Here is a 25,076-nt window from a genome sequence, read left to right as displayed (position 1 = left end):
TCATAATTGCATCAAATAATCCAAATGTTAATTGGATGTCAGAGTATTTGGAAGATCCGCTATGGCACAGCATGGAAAGGTAGCTATTTCAGAACCAGTTTAACAGGTGTGATTATAACACACTGCAGTGCAACACATCAGATGAAAGAGAAAGTTGTATCACCAGGCTCTGTGCTTTCCTGGGAACTTGCCCTCAAAACAGGCACCAGTCATAGTCTGTCTTAGATGTTTTTCAGAAAGAACTGTAGAAAATTCTAGCCTTTCAAAAACAGTTCTAGTACCAAGTGTATCCAGAATGTTTTCTCCAGAATGGAAAGTTCTGAAGAGCTGGGAAATTGTACTGGATCCTGAATCACAATCCAGTTGCTTCATGTCCTCATTCTCCACCAGAAGTGTTTAGCCCTGGCCCTCATGTCCTGTAATGCACCAATCTTAAACTCCCATTATGCAACACAGTAGCTCAATCAGCGACAACGCTGAGCTTGAAGAAGTGAAGCACTATGTCAAGGCAAAAAGCATCATTTTCCTATTAACCTGAAATTAAACACTTAGATTTATGTTGATCTAACACACAAATAAAAATTTCAGTTTTCTCAAAGACAGTATTCAAATCAGCAACTTCTGTGAATGGCATGAGTCTTGGAAGGTCTCTACTACAAGGAAGAAAATAAGTGTTTGAGTCTGTGATGAGCAGGCTTTTAAAATCAATAAGGATTATTTAGGATTGACAGTAAGAAAAGAATTCCAGAAATAGGTCAAGAAAAGTACTGAAAAAGACTAGGACTTTTGGAAGATGGAAATCTCTGTCAGCAGAGGCATTGAATAAGGACACTAGAATAATGGTATGTCAGGAAAAGTACTAGTGGAGTTGGAAAAGGGATGGCCCCTTGGCCTTGGACAAGGGATGGGAGCCCTGTAGGACAGTTTGTTGTTCGTCTATTGCAATGTCCCAGTGTGTAGTCAGCATTTAATGAACAAATAAAACAGACTGGAATGACAATTTTAAAATGTGGAGAAGACTTGTTCTTTCTGCACACGCACTATGTCATGCTAAAGTGATGAAGCTTACAGTTGAATATGAAGGGGTAGCAAAACCCAACATGTTTCATGGTCACGTTTTCAAAGCAGATCCTTCTGCAGGAGGGCCCATCCTGTGCTGTCCGTCATCTCTGGTGCTTTAGAGGTTGCTTCGGAAGAGGGAGCAGCAATCAGCTGGTGGTCCCAGCCTCCTCAGTCTCCAGAAGCAGGCTGGCAGTACAGCACCTGTGCTCTGGGAATATGCTGCGTGCATACCAGCATGTGGGCATCCCAGCTCGCAGCGCTAATAGCTGTCCCAAAAGGATTGTAACAGGTGTTGCAGCAGCATCTTCAGAAGTGCTACGTCTATGAATATTAATGATTAATAATGTTTATCCAGCATCTTTCAATTACCACCTAATTACAGTATGATAATATGTACCACTTATCTTCAGAGTGTTTTATAGACTACAGCTAATGAATCTCAGCACCCCAGTCAGGCACATAATATTATTATCCCAAACTTACAGTCACAACTGAGTTACAGAGAAAAACCTCAATTGCCTGTGTTTGTGTGGGACTGTGCCCATTCTCCAGCAGTCAGACTACATCGCTCCAACAAATTTATCAAACACTAAGGCTCAGACATTCCTCTGTGTGTTGCCTTCAAGGGAAACTAATTTAGAAAAAGAAAATTGTAAGAAGTCTTCTGACAAGGACAATACGTTCTGCTCTATTCATTCTTTTCAGAATAGGAAGTTTGTATTTTACCATTTTGACGTTACTTTGCCTTTCAGGAGAAAAGAAGGTTTTATGCTGTGCAATAGGAAATTTAAGTCTTCAAAATATGAATGAGAAGTTTTGATTTTGTAAGGGATGGAAGGTTTGGGGACAACCAGAATACTTTTCCCCTCCAGAGTGTTGTTCTGGAAAACTTTCTCTGTCTTTCATCTTCTGTTCCAGGTAGGGTGAAATAAGTTTCTAAAATTCCCAATGAAATGAAGAATTTGATTCCCCCTTAATTTTCAGGACACCAATAAACTTCAGCTGAACCCTTAAGTGCAGAGGCTTAGTTGCTCAGTCTGGAAACGAGGGATGTGGTAGTTCTGCATGTAAAATTAATAAATAAATTGCCCCTGCGGTTCCCACATAGAGACTAATTTAGGTTTTGAGGCAAATGTACACCATTAGTCTGGTTTTTTTTAGAGTACTTTGTAAATTCTTGGATCTGCCAGTTTGAGAACTGTACTATTACAAACAGTGATGGAGACTGATACAGCGGGAGATCAGATAGGGAAAGCAGATTTATCTGCAGGACGTTTCCAAGCATCCTTGTCTATAGGATTAGCAGTCCAGGCTAAGAATGCTTGAACAAAATTGTATTTATGATATGCTATATAAATGTACAGGCTTCTGTGTCTATTAATTAATGGCCAAAGCTGCTTTCAAACAGTGTGGTATGGTTTTTAAGGTACTAAATAGCTTTCTCTGTTTCTTTTTTTTTTTTTTTTTCTCTGTTGCCAAGGAGATCAGGATTATAATGTACAGTACCTTTTCCTCAAATTAGCTAATCCAAATCATGTTACTAATGTATGTCTGCTCCAAAGATTAAGAAAGTAAGGAAGGAATTCGGGTGTAATTTACAAGCTGCTCGGTCATTAGTTTTGTACTCACTTCTGCTTCTCTGACCATTCTTTCCATCCTGAAATTTGTAAATGTGTGAAATAAGACGCCCCAAATCACTGTCCTCTTATCAGCACTCTGGTTTTCGTAATCGTTGCTCTAGACTTTATCATGTCAAGAGCTGTGTGCTTGAGTCTTGCTCAGCTCTCAGAAATTCTGAGTTGTTCAGATATGAGGGGTTATAGATATGTCGTAAGAATTTGAATAAAAGAAGTCAGGACTGAGGACTCCTCTGCAGTACCCATATCAAGCCATGGCAGGGCTATTCTGTGACTGGGAGAGTTTGCTAAGGCTACTGATTTTTCTGTATTTCTTTATGGTGACAAATAACTAGTCACAGAGGTAGAAAAAAGAAAAGAAAATAAAATAAAAGAAAAATACTTTTATTATCTTAGCAGTAGAAAATAGCAGGTAACCAAAAATTTTAGTGAGGACAAAAATAGAATTTAGGAGGCAGTAAGATTCATTGCTGTTTGCTATTCACCACAGGAACAAGGGACAATGATTATAAGGCCTACCAGTTCTTTAATCCAGGATAAATCACTTATGAGTGACATATGGATTAGATTCTGAGATGTGCTAGGAAATAAAATCCTGCCAGAGCCAAAAACTCAAGCTGATGGGATATCTTCATAACTGTGCTGGGGCAAGCCAAAAAGCTCTTCACCCAAACCAGGGGACACCCAGCATCTGTGGTGGGTGCTGGTGGAAGGTGATGGGACTCAGCCTTACCTCCCCAGTACCCACTTCACAAGGCGACATAAAGAAAGTCCTCCTGTTCTGTCCTGCCTGCCCACCTTCACCGCAATGATCTGCTGTGATAAGAAGCTTCCTGCCATACAAAGTACCTGTTGGCTGCACCGTAGTCATTTTGGGATCCCAGGCTTCATTCCTTATGAGATGTCCTCTTTACGTGTCTGCAATTCTTGGCATTTTCTTCTGTTTTCCAGCCTTGTGACTATTGTTGTCTAAGGGAGCAAGATGTGTTTGAAGGAAAACCAGACCTCTGGGGATCTTCCTCACACTGAGATGAATTAAAGTTTCCTGGTCAAAAACATGCTCAGGTCAGAGAGATGTGGCTCCAGGTGCCCTAAGGAGCTCTCTGCCAGGAACCAAGCCATGTCCCAGGCAATTTGCCCACTACCATCACAGGACATGGTTACAGCTAGGAGTGAAGCCTAAAAACAAATAAAACTTATCATCTGCCTGTGCTTGGGCTGTCCCTAAATGCTGGTTTCCCCAGCTCAGATGTCCACTAGCTGGTGATACAGACGAGCGTGGTGTAGGCCAAGTTGCCTTCTCTTCTTTCTCCACTCTGCTGGCCCACCCAGGCACAGGGAGGAGGTTTAGCACTGTGTGTGCATGTATCTGTGCAGGTGTGTCTCCCCTGCAAGCAAGGAAAGACTGCTTTGGAGTGAACCCCTTCACACACTACTTCTGTGGAAAGCACCAAACTCTGCATCAAGTTCTTGATTGCCTCCAAATTGGGAATTATGTGGGAGGCAAGAAGATCAACAGGAATCCTTTAGCTGTATAGACTGTAACATGTTACAACATCAGTTGAATTTTGAACTCTTCCTCTTGGAGTTCAACCCTCCGTCAGGCTGTTGAATTTGCTCCCATAGATTTAATTTCCCCTATTAGTTTGAGGTTGACTGGCCTCAGCTTGGTAATCTCCTCCCTGTTGGATCCCTCTCATTTGCTGCCACTCTCTCATCTATGCTGTCTTTAACAACCACTCAATCTATGCAGGTTTCTTTTTCTGTTTTCACATAGGAAGAGAGGAGGGGAAAAACAGAGCTCAGACATGGGAACAAATTATGAGTTTGTCAAGCCACGCCAAATTGGATTGAATTAGGTGCCAGAGGATCTGAATCATGCTACTTGTTCTGAATAAGTAAATGCTCTCCCCTTCCAATCCCACAACACTCTCCAAGCAGTGGCTTTTCTTCCGAAATGCCAAAAAGCCCCAAAGCGCTTCTTAAGTAACGTGAGCTGATTTGTGTGAGCTTTTACCATCACCTGAAGGCAAGCTTGTTTGCTTAACGTTTTATGCACTGCGTGTCAATATTTACCCAGCCTCCCTAACAAGAGAATTGATAGCGTTCAATTTGCAAGCTGGATGCTGTGCATTAGCCATGACATTGATATTGTCTTCTCTTGTTTTAGACCTCGGAGAGAAGCAAGTTTTTTTCCGTCTTCTATTTATCCATTAATGCTGGAAGTTTGATCTCCACGTTTGTAACTCCTGTATTAAGAGGTCAGTGTTGATTTAAAATAAGACAATAAATTAGCTGCCCTCTGACTACGCTGCTGTGCATTGTTAGGCTCTTATGACAACTGAATGGCAGAAATTACATTATCTCTGGATTGGCCACTGTATTGCATTTACGCCTTGTTAATCCTGCCGTAGCAGTGTAACAGATTTATGGTACTAGCAGCAGGCAAGTCGCAAAAACCACATTCCCAGCTGTATTTCAAAGCCAGCCTGAACTGTAGAATTAAAATATGGGAGGTGGAAAGAACTAAATGGTAAGCTAATCCTCCTTCTGGCCAGTGAAGGATTCTTCCCTGTCTTGCCCGTAGGTAACCTGTGGATGGGAATTGATCTTTGGCATCATGGGCAGGCACCAGGACTAAATGAGTTATCTGGGCTGGTTGTGGAGCCCCACCTTCTCCCCCCCACAGGGCACTGCTGACTGCTGGAGGACTCTGTCCTGGCACCCAGGCATGTCTGCTGGGGTCTGCTTGCAAGATTGCAGCCCTGAGCAATTAGCCTTGAGGACAAAGCAAAGGCCTCTGCCCCACTTAAGTCCTACTTTACATTCTAGCCTTGTTGCTGTTTCCTTCATTGTATTGTAGTGCCCAGAAACCAAGGGATTAAATACAGACACAGAGGCAGAGGGAGGGCAGGAGGGTAGCAGGCCATAGGCAAAGAGGATGAGGACGGGGACAAAGTAGCCTTCACACTCACTAGCAATTTTTTCCTTCCATCCTGTAGCCTCCAGGAAGCTTTCTTTTTTTGGAGCAGCTATTTCGACAGGCCGTTCGTTTCACAAGGCTGTGGGCAGTTGTGCTTTGTCTCACGTTTACAGCCCCGTGTTCAGGCCAAGGCAAATGTTCCCTATCCACAGACCAGCGTTTCGCTGGGGAGGGGCTCTCGCTTGGTGTAGTCAGGGGGCTGATGGAAATCTGGTCCCTTTAGGACATCCAAACTCGTGCCAACGCAGCATACTGATAAACTAGTTGCAACATGGAAATAAGGCGGAGAGGCTGGGGAAAGAGTACAATTTCTGCTAAGTGTGAAAGCTTTTCCTGGAAAAACAAGAAATGATGTTCTTAGACATTTGGCAGAAGTGCAGGATATTTTTAGGTGGAGAAGTCCAACTCATTTTGCATGTCAAAAGTTCAGTGTGTCCATAAGGTCTTGCTGCCAGTTGGATCTCAGCTAATTTACTGAAAATAAGCAAATAAGTGTTAGGCACTGCACACAGCTATGCAGCTGACCACGACTGCCCAGGGACAGCAAACAGGAACAACTGAAAGCTTCATGGGTTGTTTTCCTGTTAACTGTGTTGGTTTATTTTAGTCATATTTATTTGGTTTTGCTCCATGTAAGAGTGCAGTAATTTGTAGCCACTGGCACACAGACCTAGACAACACAGCAAACAGGTTTGCTGTTTGCAGCCGGCCTGCTAAACTTGTGTGGGGTGAGAACTGAGCTAGGCCAAGAGGCGCAGGGTTTCAGTGAACCATACCTCACATCAATCGAAGCCGTGCTCTGACAAACCTGGCTTCCTGGTGGGCAGGACCTGACACCTGGAGCAGGCAGCCTCTGGTGAGATTGGGAAGGAGGAGAGCAGGGAACCGGAGATGTAACCAGAGCATTAGGTCTTATCCTATGCTCCCACTCATTTAAGAGTAGGGGATTTTCCTTCTGCCTTGTCCACTGTAGGTTACTAGGAAATCAGATTTGGGTTTTTAGCTCAATAATTCATGAAGCTGGCACAAATAATGTGGCAACACAGTACTGATTGTTTAGATCTATGCAAATACATAGCGATTTGAGGTTATTTTAAATGTTGTTTTGTTTCGTTTTGTTCCAAATTATGGTTCCTACCACTTCTTTCTACGTATTTGTCTGCCCTTTCCCTTCTACTCTTCTGATCAATATCCCATTATCAGCTGCTGCTGCTGGCAGACACTAACCCTGCTTCCAAATTGTCCTCGTCACGGGAGGACAACTGTTTCAAGGAGATTCAATTCACAGTGTCAAGCACCAGCAAAGAAGATTTAAAGCTAAGAGAAGTGACTGATTTAAGGGAAGCAAATCAAAGACCCAGGTAACATAAGTCTGACTGTAATGAGATGCTTTTATTTCTGACTTCCTTTTTAGGGGATGTGAAATGTTTTGGAGAGGATTGTTATGCACTGGCTTTTGGTGTCCCAGCAGCACTGATGGTGTTGGCGCTTGGTGAGTGAAAACTATAATGCTTCTAGTAGTAGTTACCATTTGTGAGTCCACTTGTAGATGAGAAAATGCACAAGTTTACCAGCTCTGGATGGATACTGTGATGGGAAGCTCAAGGGTACAAGGTTGACCAACAATTTCACAGTTCAGAACACCAAGAAAAAACACATGGTTCACTCAGTGGTGGGCAGACAGTGGTCATCCTGTGGTCTGTACCATGACACTGGTGAGCGAGTGGTCCAGTGGGTGTATGACAATACAGTTACCTTGTTCAATATAACAAAGGGAGGCACCAAAATCATTGTCCTGATGGACTATAGCTTTGTCTGTCAGTAAGTTAGACCTTTGAGCTGCCATCTGAGCAGTCCTCAAAGTTTCCCAACTCACAGAAGAGAAGCTTAGTATGACACTTCTAACCTTTGCACAGGCTTTTTGTAGCCTGGGGACGTCTTTAATGGATCAGACTTTTGCTTCAGAATCTGTTTGCCACCCAGAAATCCCAGAAGAAGCTGAATGAGATGCTACTTTATTCTGAGCTGTCTCAGTTTGCTTGGCTGAAGTAATTCCCACAATTATAGTGACAGCCTATTATTATGTTGCAATAATAAGCCCTCATTGCCCAAGAGTCTGGAGGCAGACACAATCATCCTGCTCCCTAAAGCTTGCATCTTAGTCCCATTAATGTACTGTCAAGACTTCTTCAACCCCTGTCAAATACCCAGCAATTTCTACATTCCTACAGTTATTCCTCAGTAACCAATATAGAGGACACCCCATTAGCTTTAGTTTCACAGTTGCAAGTGACTGAGGGGAGCAGTCCCCTTATTATGCTGCATTTGAGAGGTTTAGACACAGCATGGGGTGACTTCTCATTCAGCTTGTTAGCTTAATTGAGAGACCAAGCAATTGTTTGATTTCACCATAGCGTCTGTGATTTGAAAAGTTCATCCCCCGGAGAATATGAATGCTGCTTTTTCCCCTCAAACTTCCATCTGGCAGAAGGATCAGCACACTGAAGAAATGTCATCAGGCCACAGCCAGTGTTAGAGCAATTATTTTCAAAACGTGCATGGTCATGGGCCTGAGCAGCTTCTCTTTTCCCACATGGCCTACTCCTATCAGTTTAAGGCAGCATAGGCTTCTCTGTGCTGAAAGTTTCCAGCAGGATATTAGTAGTTGCCCAGGGGAAAATGGGCATGTAAATACTGCAGTTTCAGTGAGGCCATCAGTCAAAAGGTGTTTTTAGCTAGTGTCCTGCTGCCAGATTCCACAGCCCACCCTGGCAAAGCAGCTCTGTTCTTTTGTAACATGCTAACATGCTCTTGAATGTGATATATTTGACTATGTGAGCAGCATGCAGGACTGCAGAAAATACCCTTCCAGTCCTGACTGGTCCTCCCTGTGATGATGGAAAACAGGATAGGTTTAGAGGCAGAATGGAAATCTTATACAAGGAGATTTTTTGAGCTGCTTCAGTTTCTGAAAGATAAGAGAGGACTGATATTATTTAATTTCAAATGCTAAACTTAATGCAGGAACCTCAGTTCCCAATGGAGTCAGTGGCATCCCCAGGAGGTATTTCAGCAAACCTCATCAGTCTCCCTTAGGAGGTACCAACAGCTCCACAGGGAGATGCTAAAAATGAGGTAGTGCAGTTGCCCACTCTGTGACTTTGGACAAGTGACTTTGAGATTCACCTAAAGTGACTTCAGATGCCTCTCTGACAGTTCTGCAAGTCAGAACAGGATATAAAGGGTCTTCGTAGTGAGAAAAGAGAAATGGTGAATCTCCTGTAGTGTTCCTATGTCAGGATTAAAATGCCCACTTTTCTCCACTGGCTGTGGACTGACCTGGGTGACTGGGTTAGCTTAAAATGCTTTGTTATATGGATTTCGTGCTCAGCTTTTATTGTGCTTCTCCCTGCTAACATCTTTGGAATTGCAGTGCAGTCAAAGGCTCTCAAAGAGCAGGACAAATGATCTGTAATTGGATAGCTCCATCTCTGACAATATTTTGAAGCCTTGCTTCATATGTTTTTGTGCTTTGAGGGAGAAAAACAAGGCAAAACAGTATCTTAAATTGCACATCCTTCCATGGAAACCATGAGTGGAGGTAATTTCCCTTAGCACCAGCGTGTGATGCAGTGGCCTTTGCGAGTTGGGCTGGCAGTTGCCATTGAAATGTGCGTGAGGTGCAATACACAGAACCCGTGTTGGATCTGCACTCATCCTCACGTGGTTGCAATGACTCGGGGATGGTTTCCAGCACAGGTATCATCAACATCAGATACAGGAATTAAATGTCGATTGTATTTTAAGTTTAGCCCACAAAAAGCATAGATGGGGGAATTTTCAAAGCACTGGTTTCCTGCATGAATCGGATGTGGAGGTGCATGTTGTGCCACAGCAGATTATGAGAAGATGGCAGTCACTTTGTAGGAATCATACTGCCTTATAGGAAGCTGCATTTTCTTCCATCGAAAGGCACAAATGGTGTCCTGTATATTTGTTTTGTTTGATAAGATTCCAATTCTGTAAGCCCCAAAGGGAGAGGATTTCTGTTGAATATGGGGGCTGGGGCTGAGCTTTAGACATGTGAATTCCCTTTTGGATTATTATATTTTTCAGTTGTGTTCATTGCTGGAAGTGGGCTGTACAGAAAAATGCCCCCACAAGGGAATGTCTTACTTGAAGTGTGCAAATGCATTGGAGTAAGTATGTGCCTTTCCTTCTCTTTCATGCACGACTCTGGGGCTGCAGATCAGAAAAGTGCAAAGGGAATGGGGAGGGGGCATTTGGAGTTCTTCTGTATGCTGCTAGAAGGAATAAGGAACACATTTAGGTCCCAGTTTATTCTTTCAGCATTTCAATTGTTTTTTCCATAGTTCCACGAACTGATTAACTGATGCCAAGTAGAACCACTGGGGGGGATGCTGAAAGACAGGCAGAAGACTGAAAGGAAAATTCAGAAACTCACAAAGTATCAGAAATGTGACTTTTTTTTTCAGCTGAACAATTTTACTGAAGTTTATCAGTTCAGCAGACAGTAAGAGTACGTGTTCATATTATGCACATTGAGCATGCTCTTGTAAATGCAAGCGATGCTTGCTAAAGTTGCAGTATAGCCTTATCAATTATTTTTCGTAGTGTGTAAGTGGAATATAGTATGTGCAAAAATACTTTCTTGGTTTTGGGTGAAGATTGATATTTCTTTTTCAGGAAGCTGAAAAAATTCAGCAAATGTTTTCTTTTTACCTAGGTTAATGCTAGTGACAGATTTACCTCGAGGAAGCAGCCAGATCTTAAGGACAGGGTTTCTAAGTGAGGCTGCCACTCTTTTTGCCAGAGTCTGTTCAGCGGCTGGAGCACACACTATAAACAAACAAGTTAAAAATTTGGTGTCACTGATTTCTCCTTCAGTGAGAAATGAACTTGAAAGCTTCTCTAGGACTGAATGAGACATGGGCTGCACCAGGAATATGCAAAGACAGACCTACAGAACAAGAAAGGAGGGAGAGTTCTGTTTTTGACATTGCTGTGGATAATGAGGTGTTCCCTTCCCAGCACAGTGGTCAAACCAACAGGTGCCTTTCAGAAAAGAACGGAAGAAGAAATTACGTTCAAAGCTTTATAACCTATCAGGTTTTAAATCAAGCAAGAAAGTCTATGGGGACTAATGCCAGATTTGTCTTTGAAAGACAGGCTCAGGAGGTATTTCATTCCCACATCATGCCTTTAATTAACCAATGCCACAGAACCTTTCCTGCAGAGAATTGGTCATAAAGTGTCCAGTCCTGTACATGCAGATTTTGGACGTGTCCAGCAGAATTATCTGGTGCTGTGTACCTTTGCGGATGGGGAGGGCAGCCCTGAGCTGGGAATGTGTCAAGGGCTGATACATAAAGCTTCTGAAAGGGAAAGGAAATAGTTTAAACAAGGTGGCAGGCACAAGGGAACTATTCACCTATTTTGTTTTTTCCCTAGTTTGCTATTAAAAACAGGCTGAAAAACCGCTCCCATCATATTCCAAAGAGAGATCACTGGCTTGATTGGGCATCAGAAAAGTACTCGGTAAGTGATGCTTTACCTGGCAGGTTTGGAGGGGGAAAGGGGAAGACAGGGAAGTAGACAGACTTAAGACTGGCCTGGCCACACCACTCCTCACATACACCAGTCTTTCACTTGTCCTGTCCCTTCCCATGCCTGTGCTCTCCTGACCCTTAATGGACAGTTTAGGTGCTGCACTGAAATGCAGAAGTGCAAATATGCCCATGAGTAAATGCAATGAATAACTGCCACGTAGAAAGGCATTGGAGCTCTCTTGCTTTGTGGCTGGAAGCTTGTGTTGTCTTGTCATCTTATCTTTCTGCCTGTTCCCTTATAGAAACAACTGATTGGGGAGGTTAAAATGGTGACATGCGTTCTCTTCCTCTTCATACCACTGCCGATGTTCTGGGCCCTGTTTGATCAGCAGGTACGTTGCAGGCCTGTCTGCTGGCCTGGGTGTGCACACCAAAGCACCCTGAGGCCACAGAGCTCTACACTCCTCCTAGTTGTCTAGGGGCTTGCTAAAGTAGTACCCATCATCAACACTGGTTGTGCCTTTGCAGTTCGCTCAGGAGGGTGAGAAGGAAGTGTGCCATGCCTATTGACAGTCAATGTAGGGAAGGGAAGGGAAGGAAGAGACAGGGGAAATAAGACCTCCAGCCCAACTGTCTTCTCTGTCTTCATGTGTTCTCTTCTTTAGGACATCTTTAAGGCTTCAAAGCTGTCTGTTTTCTTCTTAGGGATCCAGGTGGACTTTGCAAGCCACAAAGATGAATGCTGATTTTGTAAGTACTTACTGTCACCAGGGATAAGCCTAGTAGTAATATCACTGCTCTTGCTTTTTAATTGGAGTCTTACAATACTAAGAGCTTCAGCTTAACAAGTCTGGATGAGTTGCACTTCCAATGATCAGAAGTAAGAGGCTCTGTGTGGCCATGTGCAATTCATCACAGCACATATTGGCATGGCAAGGAGCGAGGGCTGGGAAGCCACCGGCAGCTTGCGAAATCAGGAGTGCTGACATGCTGGAGACTGGCTGCTCTGTGGCCTTGAGCAGGTAGGGTTTCCAGCCTGCTAATCCCACGCAAGGGGGAACTCAGGGAAAGTTCACGCAGCCCTTGCAAGGTATAACGAGAGCTGTTACAGTTGTATGCCTCTGCCCTGACTGACTTGGTGATACATTAATGAAGCCCCTAAGGATCAGCAGGAATCCTGTGCATAGCGTAGAGATGTGGTGAGGATTAATTACTAGCCATAAAGCACTTCAAGGACATGAATGGCAGGGTGTAGTGGCAGATAAATGTGGATCAGCTGTATGGCTCAAGCTGTCACCACCCAGGGCCAGTTTCCAGTCATGTATATTTTAATAAGCCATCTAGATCTTACCTGTGGATGTTCACATTGGAATACAAGATCATAAATACCCATTTTACTGTTCAAAATTGACTTAAGGTCCCAAATTTGAGCCCTTCTATGTCTCTCCCATTAAAAATTTGGCTCTCAGCATGTGATACTCATTAGGCTTAATTAATTCAAATGAGGCATGAAAAAGACTACACAGTGGGTAATATTTTACCCACTCAAGAGAGGCAAAATAATGAAAGTTCCTGAAGTCTTTGTGATGTGTATCTAGAAACTTTGTTTTCTGCTGTTGTGCTTGCATGCACTTAGTGATCTGTAGCAGAACATCTAAAAATCGCCAGGAGTCACTTATTAAACTCTCCCTGGTAGAGAAGAAAACCGTTGGGGTTGTTTTTGTTGCACCAGCTTGGATGGATTTTTGGCTTATTTCAGTCTCATTCCCTCTCAATATCCATGATGAGCTGCCCCAACCCATGAAGGTGAAAATGAACTGCAACATTTAGCGATTTCATTGTTAGGCTTGTTGGAGTTTGTGTTTGCAAAATTCCATGTTTGTGCCCTCTCCAGCCAAAGTGCTCAGCTAGGAAGGCTGGAGTTAACAGGGAGTGATTTAATGTGAGATGAAATGTTTTAGGCTTGTTTCCTAAAGGCACATTTGTGTAGTGTACACAGAGTAGAAGGGGGAGAAGGTATTTGCCTTATAACTTTTAATTGCAAGGCTTCTTTGCTGTGCCCAGTGCTTTTTACTCTCCCAGGAGGCAGCTGCCAGCAGAGACAGGTAGTCATTCCACATTCAGCTCAGGGCAAGCCTAGCAGACAGGAGACAAATCCCCACAGTGCTTTCTCAGAAAGGTACTGTTTCCTTCCTAATGTTTTTCTCTTTTCTTTTCATCTTAATTTCAAATGAAAAGCGTAGTGTGGGGTTCAGACAAATGCCAGCCCCTGCTTGGAGACAGCTCATCTGCCCATTTTGGGGACTGGGGTCCCTCCATCCATCCCTGCTGGCCTCACCCAATTGCAGGGGCTAAGCACTGTGGTGTAAGGGTGAAGCAGCTCCTAAAACCTTAAGTACTCTTGCCTCAAACTAAGAAGTCACAGTTGAACAGCTGACCAAAGCCTGTTTGGTGCCTTTGGCAAATGGAGGGAAGAAATGGGTGTTTGTACAGCCTACTGGCTCAGGGGTGCTCTTCTGTTGTCCTTTTGGGGTGCTGGGGACAAATGCCAACAGAGCTCAGAGGTCTTGAACCTTGAGGGCATTCTCTAGCAGGATTTGGGCTTTTCTCTTAGAGAAGCAGAGGGAGGAAGCTCTGGATTCAGGTCCCAGCTTGGACACTAACATGCCTGTTCCTCACCACTCACCTAGGTCAGGGCTCAGCCAGTCTGAAAGATGGGTTTCGGTACCAGTGACAGGCGGTGTCCCAGCTGCTATATATCAAGGGCTGAGCGCAGCTTGCTTCTGCAAAATGATTCTTATCACACTATTTGTCTTTAGATGACAAGTGTCAAGTGTCAACGAAAAACATTTGAGGAAACCACCTTTGCTGCTAAAGCCTATCCTGTGGGCTGGTTGCTTATTTGCCATCAACCACGTACACTGTCCTATCATGGTGTTTATGAATCACTTGGAATGTCTTTTTGTTTCAGGGAATATATGTCCTTCAGCCTGACCAAATGCAGGTAAAAATACTTCAGGGTAGGAAATTCTTTTCAAAATTCCTTTTCTCTCTCATTCTTATTTTTCTGCTGGGACCAGTGGCCCATTTCTGCTCCTTTTGAAGATAATAGCAGTGCTCCTGGTAACTAGTGTGCTGTGGACTCTTGCTTACTGCTCGCTAGCTCTAAAGCAAGCTTATTGCCTTGATGTTCAGAAGACCCCAAGGTTATCCTAACACAGAGGTTGAATCCTGCAGAATAATGCAGAGGTGTGGGGGAATATGCCACTGTAATAGCTCTTGAACTAGTGCTGGCATGTGGAGGATACAAACTGTATCTTTCTAACATGGCTCTGCAGTGGGATCAGCATTACACCTGAAATATGTTTCCTCCCTCCCTTCCTGCAGGGCAAATGAAAATGTGAAGGCTCTAACATGGTGCCATATTGTCACAGTTGATTACAGTTCCTACACTGAACAGCTCTGAAGAAATACAAGGCTGTTCTGTTCCCCTAAAATCGTCCTTCAGAGCTGAGACTGAGCATCTCTCTCTGCTTGTTCTCCCGTCGCTCTCTGTTTTCTTGCTCAGCCACTGCAGACTGGCAGACAAGCTCTGCCCTCCCAGGAGAAATGCAGTTCCTGGGGGGCTCCCGTGCTGTGTGCAAGTATGAGAAATTGGCAATCTCACAAAACAGTGCCTGTTCCTCTGGGATTTTGCTCAAGTCCCAAGATGTTTCCATTATTGCTGATCTGTTGTAAGGTCCCACCACAGCCCCTAAGGTTGCCTGCCTCCATTTCAGCAGGTTTTGTACTCTCTAAAAACATAATGCTTCAGTTCTCTCTTCAGGGAAATGGGGCTGGTGATGCTTGCTTACCTCTTGGAGAGGAGGATATGAACAAAATGTATTCGTGGCTGTGAAACCTAAATTGCAGAAGCCGTCAAACTGCAAACTGTGATTATATTTTTAAAGGAGGTTTGAAAGTGTTTGTTCATGTCCTTTATTTAATGGAATTATTTCTGGAGGACAGTGCTTTATGAGTTTAATTACTGGAAGTTGCTTTCTAGTCACTAAACTCCCATTCTTTTGTATTGCAGTTCTTAAATCCACTTCTTATTCTTGTCTTCATCCCAATTTTTGACCTTGGGCTCTACCCTCTGATAAGCATGTGCAAATTTAATTTCACGTAAGTACTTGGGGACAATGCGGATACCTCAGTTCTTCCTCTTTTGCAGCAAGTGTGCAGAAGAACAGCTTTTAAGAAGAAACACAAATTTCTATTCACCCTTCCCACTACTTGCTTCTGCCTCTCTGGCAGCATCACCATCTTCTGTAGGCCCTGGAAATTCCAGAGGGGAAAATTCAATGGTGTTAGATTCTGCTCTATCAATGGATTTTCCCCGAGGCTGATATGAACAGTCCCTTTTGAATTTGATCAACATGTCCTTCACCTTTTCTCATTGTTAAATAATTGTTAATATCATTGTTAATTGTTAATAATAAATAATTGTTAATATCATTGTTAAATAATTCCCTTCCTGAAGCTCCCAGAGGGCCAAACTCACTGTCCCACATGGGCTGTGTGTGGTCTTGTGAAGGCAGGTTCCACACTAGGATAGGAACTGGTGAGAAACTCTAGAGCAAAATGGTTGTTTCTGAGCCCCAATTTATGCATTTGGTGTGTGTGTTACTTCTGAGTATCTCTAGTCTGCCTCTGCGGACTGATGCCCTTTAGCAGTGGAAGTAAGTTATGTGCACCTGCCAGTGCAGATCTAGCTGAAACAAACCAAGTTTGTGTGCTCTAACACCATTCCTCAGAACCACAGAATCTAGATCCACGTTTGTTTCAAATCTCAACAGCTCAGTGGACCTGCCTTTCTGGACCTACTTTACACCCTTTTATATCAGATTGTCTCACATAACTCTGGCAGAGTTGTACTAGTTCTGCACCAGTTTCAGAAGCAAGCTCCTTATTCTCCAGAAATGTAAATCTATTGGCAGGAGAAATAACCCAGAATGATGACACAGATGGTCAGAAATGCTGATGACAAAAACTATACATTTTTTCTGCTCTTCATTCCTGCTGCTAAATAGCATGCTACTTATCTTTTGCCTTTCCCAAAAGAGACTTGAAGATGTGTCATTTCTAGTGCTCCTTCCAACATCACAGGTTAACTTAATGCCATGAGCAACTCCCACTAGAAGAGCTAGGAACAAGATTATATGCAACTTGCAAGCACAGAACTTTTTTCATGGCATATCACTTTTAATTGGCCTCAGTGCTGGCCTCATACAGAAAAATAGAATCGTTTTAAGTTAAATGATTGGCAATTTAAACAGCACGTCATCCCCAGTGCCACCTGTTGGACGGTTTATTATGTGGTTTTGGCACATCTTAAGCTCTGAGGAATTATATTTTATATTTTAAATTACTTTCTTTTCTTAATGGCACCTCTTTCATTTGCTCCATAGGCCTATTAAGAAAATGGCAACAGGTATGATCCTTGCAGGGATGGCGTTTGGACTTGCAGCTATTGTAGAAGTCAAAATTAATGTATGTATAGCACAAGAGATTCCTCAAAAATACCTGGCTTTCCCTGGGGTGTTTTATTGATGCCTGTTGGATAATCCTTTACCTGTTGTGATCCTGGACTGTCACTTTCAGTTTGTTCTTTACAACTGAACATACTGATCCAGTTGCTAATTTAAATTCTGTCTGTCTGTCTGTCTGTCTTTCTGTGTCTTTGTCTCTCTCTTTTTCTGCTCTTTGCAGTTTTGCTGTGCCAGTCACCTGTATTGGTCTATATTCTATAATTCCATCACCAGTGCTTGACAGACACCTAGTTAATGCTAGAGATTAATTCCCAAAAGGTAGTCTGGTCTCTCTTCTATTTCTTGCTGTAGATTGCCTCTATTTTACTGTTTCGGTTTATTTTGTTCCTTTTCTCTTTTGGGTGGGGATGTGTTTATTACACAACCAATTCATTCTCCAGTGATGCAGATGAATGCAGTCATGGACACCAGGGGCTGCTGGCCATCCCCAGACAGAAAGCCAGCAAATCTCTTGTAAATTCAATGTTAGCCCCTGCAGATTTGTGCCATTTGTTTCTGGCCCGCAACCAGCTTTGTGCAAACTTTGGCTGACCTTTGGCTTAAGAAAGATACTGTAGGATTAATTTTTAAAGCTTTCCATGTATACTTAAAGCGTTCTGTTACAGCATGGCTGGCACACAGCCCTGGATTAATATTTGCTGGCTCCTCAGATGAATCTATGGATGAGTCTCCCATTGCAATGAGACTGTGGGCTGAGGTCCTTTCTGATCTCTTCTCTTGAGCAATGAAACTTTCTCATTGCCAGCCACAACAGCTCTCTGTGAGCACTGAAAGTCTACTCTGGCTGTGGGCATCTCATCCAGACAGAGGCACGATGAGTTGGATGTTGCTCCCTGCCTATCCATGGAAATTTTACCCTGAAGGCCACTAAAAGCTTCAGCAAAGAGGGACACATGATGGCCCGCCTTGGCTTGCTGTGGGTAGTGAAAAGCCACAGTAGTGGGATTTGCTGAAAATTAATATTGGGAAATACATGGAAAACAGTGTCACCCTATCTTTTCTGATGGTGTCTCCCCTCCAAGCTAGGTTCAAGTTACCCTGACTGCCTTACCTGAGTTACAGGATGAGATAGAAAAAAAATGATAGCTCTTATTTATTCCTGGCAGCTACCTGAAAATAAAGTGAGGGAAAAAAAAAAGTAAAAGAAAATATACAAACAGCAACAAAACATAAAACCTCAACAAAATAAAAAAAAAATATAGTTTTAGATCTGCAGTACAAGGCTGACATTGATTGAAGTATTCTTTCTAGGAAAAGACTCCTGGCAGAGAGAGATACCTGTGTACTGCAGGCATTATCTTCCCTTTCCTAGAACACAGGGAGCAAGGTCTGTGCTGAGGTAACATGGTGTTAAGTGATGCAAAAACACCAACTACAGACATGGAGCTAGACTGGGATTTCCAAAACTGCTTAGCTTCTGGCCTAATTCTTTTCCCAGTCACCGACTGCAGTGAGAAAACAAGTATTCTGGTCCCTGCTTTTGAAATTGATCACAATTCTTCCTTTCTGATATGGCACTTGGTTAAATCCAGGCACTTGGGAACTGTATAACGAGAGAGTGACACTGTTCTACCTGCCCAGCAGTTACGTAGCCTCTACGTTTAGTGGTGTGAAGAGCAGCCTTTGTGAAGAAGGGTAGGTTGGCCATTGAGCTACTCCAGGGAAGCCTCCCTAAATAAGATTTATGCTCAGTTTTCTCTCAGTGCAACTTCTGATGAAAAAGGGATGGAAAAGTGTCATTACAGAGAGGAAGACTATTATGACTAAAAAGGAAGAGTTATTAAAACACTAATAAAGCATACAGATGGCACTTAAAGCCTTTTATTTTAATTAGGAAACCGATATGCCTCAACTTGTCCCAAAAGAAAGTTTATTTCAAGTCCTGAATTTGGCAAAGAACCCTGTTCAAGTGACAATCCAAGACCAGGACCTATTTCAGCAGCCTGTGGAGGCTTTTCAGGTAAGTGTGTGTGTGGGGATGGCACACCTGACCTGCATCCCATTGAAAAAAGGGTGGGCTTTTTTTCAGGCACTTAACAATAAAACCCCCAGATGCTAGAGCTTGCTCTCTGCCACCTTAGAAGTGCATGGAAATGGCTCTGCAGAAGGAGCACACTATCTCTGACCAGACAGAAAGGGAAGGTTTGGAGAAGTATTTTCTTGACAAAGGATGAAATAGCTAAGCACATTCACCTAGAATTAGGAATAAAGAAGGAATGTCCCAATACGAGCCATTCAGATCAAATCTCTCAGTGCTCAGACACGATCCAGACATTGCTATTGGGATCTGGATGGCATCTGAAAAGTATTTACCTGCAAAGATGGAAAGAAAGGGGAAGGTAGTTAACTGGATATGGGCACTGCAACTTGTTTCCTATTTCAGCTTCCAGATTACTTCCAGGCCAGCCTACTCTGGGTCTCAGAACAGCAGGCCGTTAGCCACCAGCTGCCAGCCACATTTTAGGTATGGTTTCACTGGGGCAGAGCAGGGCCAGGGAAAGGGTAGCTGTGTGTATAGAAGGTTCCCCGGCCTTTGGGTTACAACTGGCAAGGGAAGCTGCACTAAGCTCTGAGCTGACCATCCTGAAGCCTTTCTCATGTGAAGAAAGTGTGTAACCAAGTTCTTTTTTTTCTCTCTCTCTCTCTTTTTTTTTTCTTTCCCCACAGAACCCAGCTGAGTACTCAAATTTGATATTGAATGGCGAGCAACAGAACCTTCACTTCATCCTGCAACATCAAGGATTGTCTCTCACTTTTAACTACACCGCGAAGGAAAAATCAGTATACAGCTTAATTGTTTTTGAGGCAGAAGGAAGTCTATCAAGTCGCCTAGTGAGTGTGGGAGTGAAGTGTAAATAAAGTATTAATTCAATGTGATGATACAATGGGTAATGGGGTAATAGGCTCATTAATTCATTTGCTCAGTTGCAGTGTCTGTCTGATTGCTCTCAGATGCTCTAAACCTGACTTCTTAGCTAGCGGCACTGGATCTGTACACGTTTCTGCTGGTTGATTAATAGAGGCATTATGGCATCTGAGAGTTGCTAGGAACACTTTAATCCAGTGAATGCTGCAGTGGGAGAGCAGAGTCATGCCTGCTGGGCAGCAGAGCTTGTGAAAGCTGAGGAAGCAGAGAACCAGAGATTTTCCCCAAAAGATGGTTCTATAAAGCAAAGATGTTAAAGAGGCTCTAGGGCTGGGCACGAAATAAAAGCATCAGAGGAATGACTCTGAGCTTAGTTATTGCAAGTGTTTAGTGAAAAAGCACAGAAGTCCCATTTGTTTTGTTGAACAGAATAAATGATTAAGCTCATTTCCGGCTGTGCTGCAGAACCGCCTTTGTTTGGACTTCTGTGTATTGCTGCAATAACTGTAGAGACGTATATGGGATATGTAGGGCCAGATTCTGATATCTTCTGAATGCAGCTGTGTGCCAAGAAGCTCTCTTAAAATGTATGGTGTCATTCCACATTGTGGTAGGTGTGTATGTATGTGTAAATGCCATCAGAATCTGTCCTCATGCTGAAACACCAATTCTCTTATTCTCTTAGCAATTTCTCAGCCTCCTGCCTTGCAGAGTTGCCACTGCAAAGGCTTTCAGTACTGTGTAGTAGGAATCGTGTAATTGGTTTTAAAAATGCAGAGTTTCAAGATTTTTTTTTTCCTTTTTTTTTTTTTCCCTTCTGTTTTATGGTTTGGAACCTGGGGCTCATTTTCACACAGTGCTGTTAAGTTTCCCTGAGACCCTGATGATTGTATGCTGTTTCCTTTAGAAACTGATACTCATACACTCTCTGTGAGGAGAAAGCCTGAGACAGGATGAAGCAAAGCAACCTCTGAACCTCAGTACATCTTTGTGCTGCCCCAGCTATCTAGCCTGTGCTTGAATTAATGCCTACCCCTGGCATGGGCAGGCTTCCATGCAGTGCTGTTGGGTGATGCTATTGACTTGTCATTCTCAGCACTAGATGAGGGAGGTGTGGAAGACAGTGTAGTAAATCATACTGTCTAACATTGCAACACGAGGCAGGCAATGGCAGCATCACTGCTGTGTTATGGGGCTTGTCCTGGAGTGGCCATGGACCATGCTCGTTTCCCCCAAACCCATGCTGGATTTGGCTCCTCCACTCAGGTGAGGATGCTTTCTTGGAAGGATCCAATCTGAAACTGGTTTCTTCTCCTTTGTGGGTGGTTGAGTGGGCAGCAAATGAATTTGAGAGCTCTGGGGATCATTGATGAAAGTGAGTAATAATTTGTCTAGCCTGCCTGCAATGAACTGGAGTGTTAATCCCCATGTGCATCCTGCTGAAAGAAATGATGTTGTTGTTTATTATTTATTGCTCCGACATTTGTTATTCACTATGGCTATTTATTATTTAGGGCATATATTATTTCTGGATCAGCATATCACACTGAAGTAGAATAGACATTTTATAGGGATACTGAAATTTTGGATCCTTGCTTAGAAGCACATGGTTTAACACCAGGAAGAAAGCGTGAAGAAAGGGCTAGAAAACTTGGCAACCAGGTTGCCAATCCAAGGATGTGCCTGCAGAGATTGCAACCATGAAATAGATCAGTGCACCGTGGTGTCTCCTGCTCTCTGCCTGCTCCATGAGACATTTTTCTCTCTTGCGTACTGAAGGTCAGGGAAAACGTGAGTGATGCATGATGATTAGAATAGTAACCTCATGTTCCCTGTTGGCTTTAGGCTCTGTGAAGCCAACGAGTAAGCCAAGATTCAAGCTCTGGAAGTTAGGCAATTTGCTGGTTTTGTAGGAATATGGCACCTGTGTTTAGTTGTAATTAATCACTGAAAAGTTAATGTGGATAATGCTCTGTTGCTATCTTCAGATTGAGACAAATACTTATTTTAGAGGGTGTTACGTGCCTCAGTAGAAGGATAACTGGCTGAAACTCTGTAGCTTGTGTTATACAGGAGGTGAGAAAGAACATACAATCTCATCTTAAGCCCTTGGTGGAGCTGAAATTTTGCGATTGGTTTCATTGTACCAAGGCTTCACTTCTGTGGCCTGATATAAAGCTTATGTGAGAGTCCAGTCAATTTCCACAGGCTTTGTAACACGTGTAATGCCACAGGCACAGATATTTCTCTTACACATTGTTGATCAGGCAGTATTTATGCAAATATTTGATTTTATTTTTTTTTTTTTGTTCCCCTCTTTAGATTACAGACTTGAAAGCAAAGCCAGAAAATGGTTTGGCAGCTGTTAGGTACGAATGGCTCTTTTTGAGGATTCAAGGGACGTGGGGTGAGGGAAACTGCTTTTGTCTAATACAAACTGTATGCACCATAGCCTAGGTGTTCTTGGGTTAGAGTCTAGTCCACGCTTCTCCTGCAAGGAAAAACTCAGGTGTCAGAGTGCTCAGCGTGTGCCACCTCCCACACGTAGAAGATCCCCTTCCTTGGGAGGGTGATAAATTCATCTCCCTGTGTCCCATCTCTTTGGGAAAGAAAGGGAAGAAGCAATCTAGAAAGGAGCTGCTGCCATTTGTCCTCTGCAAACTGTCCCAGCCCATGACATTCACTTATCTCATCTGACCTCAGGTACAAATTTGTACTGAAGCAGATACAGCGAGAACAGTATGTTCATAGCCCCGTATTTGTGAAGGCTTCTACTGCACACTTCTAAACAGCACCTTGGGGAATTGATCAATACCAGCAGCCAGGAACTTTTTGTATTTTCCTGTGAGCATTTTTGACAGAATCCCAGAACTTTCTGTTCAAAAATGTGCGAGGAGGTTTAACTAAGAAGACATCCTTCTTTTTTCCCCTCTAAAGTTACTTTTGTAAGGCACTTGCCTATCTTCAGGGATTTCCCCTCCGTTTCAAAACTAAACAACAAAATATTTTAAAACATAGATAGATCAAATTAAAAGTGCTTGGTTTCACTAACAGCCCCAAGTCTGTGCTTTCCCATGGAAGACTGTTTTGAAGAAAACATGTTATTTTGCTAAAAAACTCCTTCCTACTAGCAGAAACTCCTTGGAAAGTATTCCAGCATGGTGTACACACCCATCAGGACTCCCACCTTTATAGTTTCCTGGGGGGCACTGGGGCTCTGTCCTTTTGATCAGATGCAGGGGAATCTCTGAAGGTGTCTGAGAAGAGATTGCTGTTAAGTTCTACCTCACAAGAAGTGGGGGTCAATTTGACAGGGGAGAAAATAAGAGGGGAAAATTACACAGCAATAGGGAAGCTAATCTTTTATTGAAAAACCAGGCAATGAATCAAGCTAATATTTTGGTAGGTTGCAGGACAAACTTCTGTAAGCCTATGGACTTACAGAATGCTTTGGGATAGAGAGTACACTTCTAAAGTGTCTAATGCTGTGCTTCTCCTACCCTGTGTGACAACCTAATATGCTTTCATTGCAGATTCATTAATGGTTTGAGCCAAGATGTCAACCTCACCATTGACAGCAAACAGTTTGTTGCTGTTCAGAAAAACTATGGTGTTTCTGAGTACTTGCTGCTAGAGAGGGACAAGTAAGTTTCCCTTGTTGTGCTGAAGGTCCTTGTAGAAGCCTTCCCTTGGGTACCATAGGGCTTTTCTCAGGCACATAACAAAAATTTCATTACCGTTGTCTTGGCATTTGGTTTTGTGGGCAGATGTTTGTGAAAACGGAAAATTGTTGTCTCTGTGCAGAGCAGGTGCCCTGGACCACTTGTGTGTGTACAGAAGCACTGTGCATAAAGTCTGCAAAGTGTCCAAGTCAAAGGATAGCAGATCAGTATCTCTGTGCATATCTAGTTGAATAAACTCAAGTTCCAAACAGTGCCTGAGATAGTTCCCTTCCCATGGCTGTTATTGCTCTGTTAAGATAAAATCACTGGGAACAGAGCTTGAAAACATTTCTGCTATGACATGAGTATAATGCCATCCTAATTTAGGCAATGATTTTCTTAGAGCCAGGTCAAAGGAATCTTGGGAACCCAAAAACCTTTTAGAAATCCAAATACAGGGCTTAGCTTTCTCTGACCTATTATTCACATTGTGCATGGGGTTGGAGGGAAGAGAATGTCCATTCCTGTGCAAAGTAAGGTGGGAGTCCCCTAAGGAAAAGTCCCCTCTGCCATGTGGCACCTGCTCTATTTTGATATTCTCTCAGGCCTGAGCTCTTCTTGTTAGGATGCTCTCAGAGAAAGACCAATTCATATTCCAGGCCACAAAGTGTTGGTATGTGGTCTGGTAACATCAAGTAACATCACATGGCTTTGTAGACTGGGCTTGTTAGACAGAAGCTCCATATGGCCTTGGTTTGGCAGCACTGGAGTTTGCTCCTGGAGGATATTTCTGGCCTTTACAATGTTTCAAAAGCCTCATGGCTTTTCTCTGCATCAGCTCCATCCAAGATACTTATTGCTGCAATTTAGAAGGATGTAGCAACCACTGTGGCAATGCTGCTGAGCATCTGTGCCATTTTACACATTCAGAATCAGAAGAACAAGTACGATGGCTAACTTGTTCTATTGAATGGAAGCAACATGGCTTGTGGGTGTGAACCTCTGATTTTCTGAAGGCTACCTGAGCCTGACTAACTTGTCAGGCCCTAGATAAGTGTCTGGTTCCTAAAGGAGTGAAGGAAAGTTTGAAAGTAAAATAAATCTAGGGGACAAAGAGAAATCCATGCTAGGAAGAAGCAGTATTTAAAAATGCTACTAATAGCCTGGGTTATTAGGTGAACTCTAGTCAGTGTCTAAGTGTTTCTGGAAGGTAAATATGGCAAGAACTCTAGAGGTCCTCTGACATTAACATGACTGCAGCTTTACATCATTCATCCTCCCTAGACCATTGTAGGGGCATTTTTGTTAGCTGTGCTTTGTGCTCTTTGTCTGTAAGAATAACCAGAAAATACTGTGCTTCATCCTTGTATCTAGATACAACAACGGAAAATGCATAACTGAAATGGGGGAATTCACCCTGGACCTCGGGCTGCTTGACTTCGGTGCATCGTACACTGTTGTGGTAACTAATGTAAGTGACCTTGTGATGGTAGTAAGTGTGTTCTGCTCTGGTCTCTGGCAGTACTTTTGTTCTTATGTTGGTGGCTTTCACTTGATTTCTCCACTCAGCAAGAACTGGGCAGTAGCCATTTGAAGGCAGTCCATTACTCAAGGGCTAGTAGAAGGTTTTGGCACTTATACCAGCAAAAAGAATGGGTACTTAGTCCACCTTACGCTGTGATCTTGCCAGATCTTGCAAGCTACA

The 25,076-nt window shown here is 43.1% G+C and overlaps 1 protein-coding gene across 7 annotated transcripts in view; it reads left to right on the top strand.

Moving 5' to 3' along the window:
- SLC15A2 (solute carrier family 15 member 2) overlaps positions 1-25,076 on the top strand; it is a 60,290-nt gene that overhangs the window by 28,556 nt on the left and 6,658 nt on the right. For all 7 annotated transcript variants that reach the window (XM_035331917.1, XM_035331912.1, XM_035331918.1 and 4 more), the window contains 14 exons: positions 4,870-4,960; positions 7,097-7,174; positions 9,799-9,881; positions 11,155-11,241; positions 11,555-11,644; positions 11,958-12,002; positions 14,224-14,256; positions 15,328-15,416; positions 16,703-16,784; positions 18,678-18,803; positions 19,511-19,675; positions 22,032-22,078; positions 23,243-23,353; positions 24,746-24,842. In XM_035331917.1, coding sequence (XP_035187808.1) covers positions 4,870-4,960; positions 7,097-7,174; positions 9,799-9,881; positions 11,155-11,241; positions 11,555-11,644; positions 11,958-12,002; positions 14,224-14,256; positions 15,328-15,416; positions 16,703-16,784; positions 18,678-18,803; positions 19,511-19,675; positions 22,032-22,078; positions 23,243-23,353; positions 24,746-24,842 — 1,224 coding nt within the window. The remainder of the gene's footprint in view (positions 1-4,869; positions 4,961-7,096; positions 7,175-9,798; positions 9,882-11,154; positions 11,242-11,554; positions 11,645-11,957; positions 12,003-14,223; positions 14,257-15,327; positions 15,417-16,702; positions 16,785-18,677; positions 18,804-19,510; positions 19,676-22,031; positions 22,079-23,242; positions 23,354-24,745; positions 24,843-25,076) is intronic.

The sequence above is a fragment of the Oxyura jamaicensis genome, chromosome 7 (assembly GCF_011077185.1).
Source record: "Oxyura jamaicensis isolate SHBP4307 breed ruddy duck chromosome 7, BPBGC_Ojam_1.0, whole genome shotgun sequence".
NCBI classification, from domain to species: domain Eukaryota; kingdom Metazoa; phylum Chordata; class Aves; order Anseriformes; family Anatidae; genus Oxyura; species Oxyura jamaicensis.
Note: the sequence above shows the minus strand (reverse complement) of the source record. Positions and strands in the feature narration are given on the sequence as shown.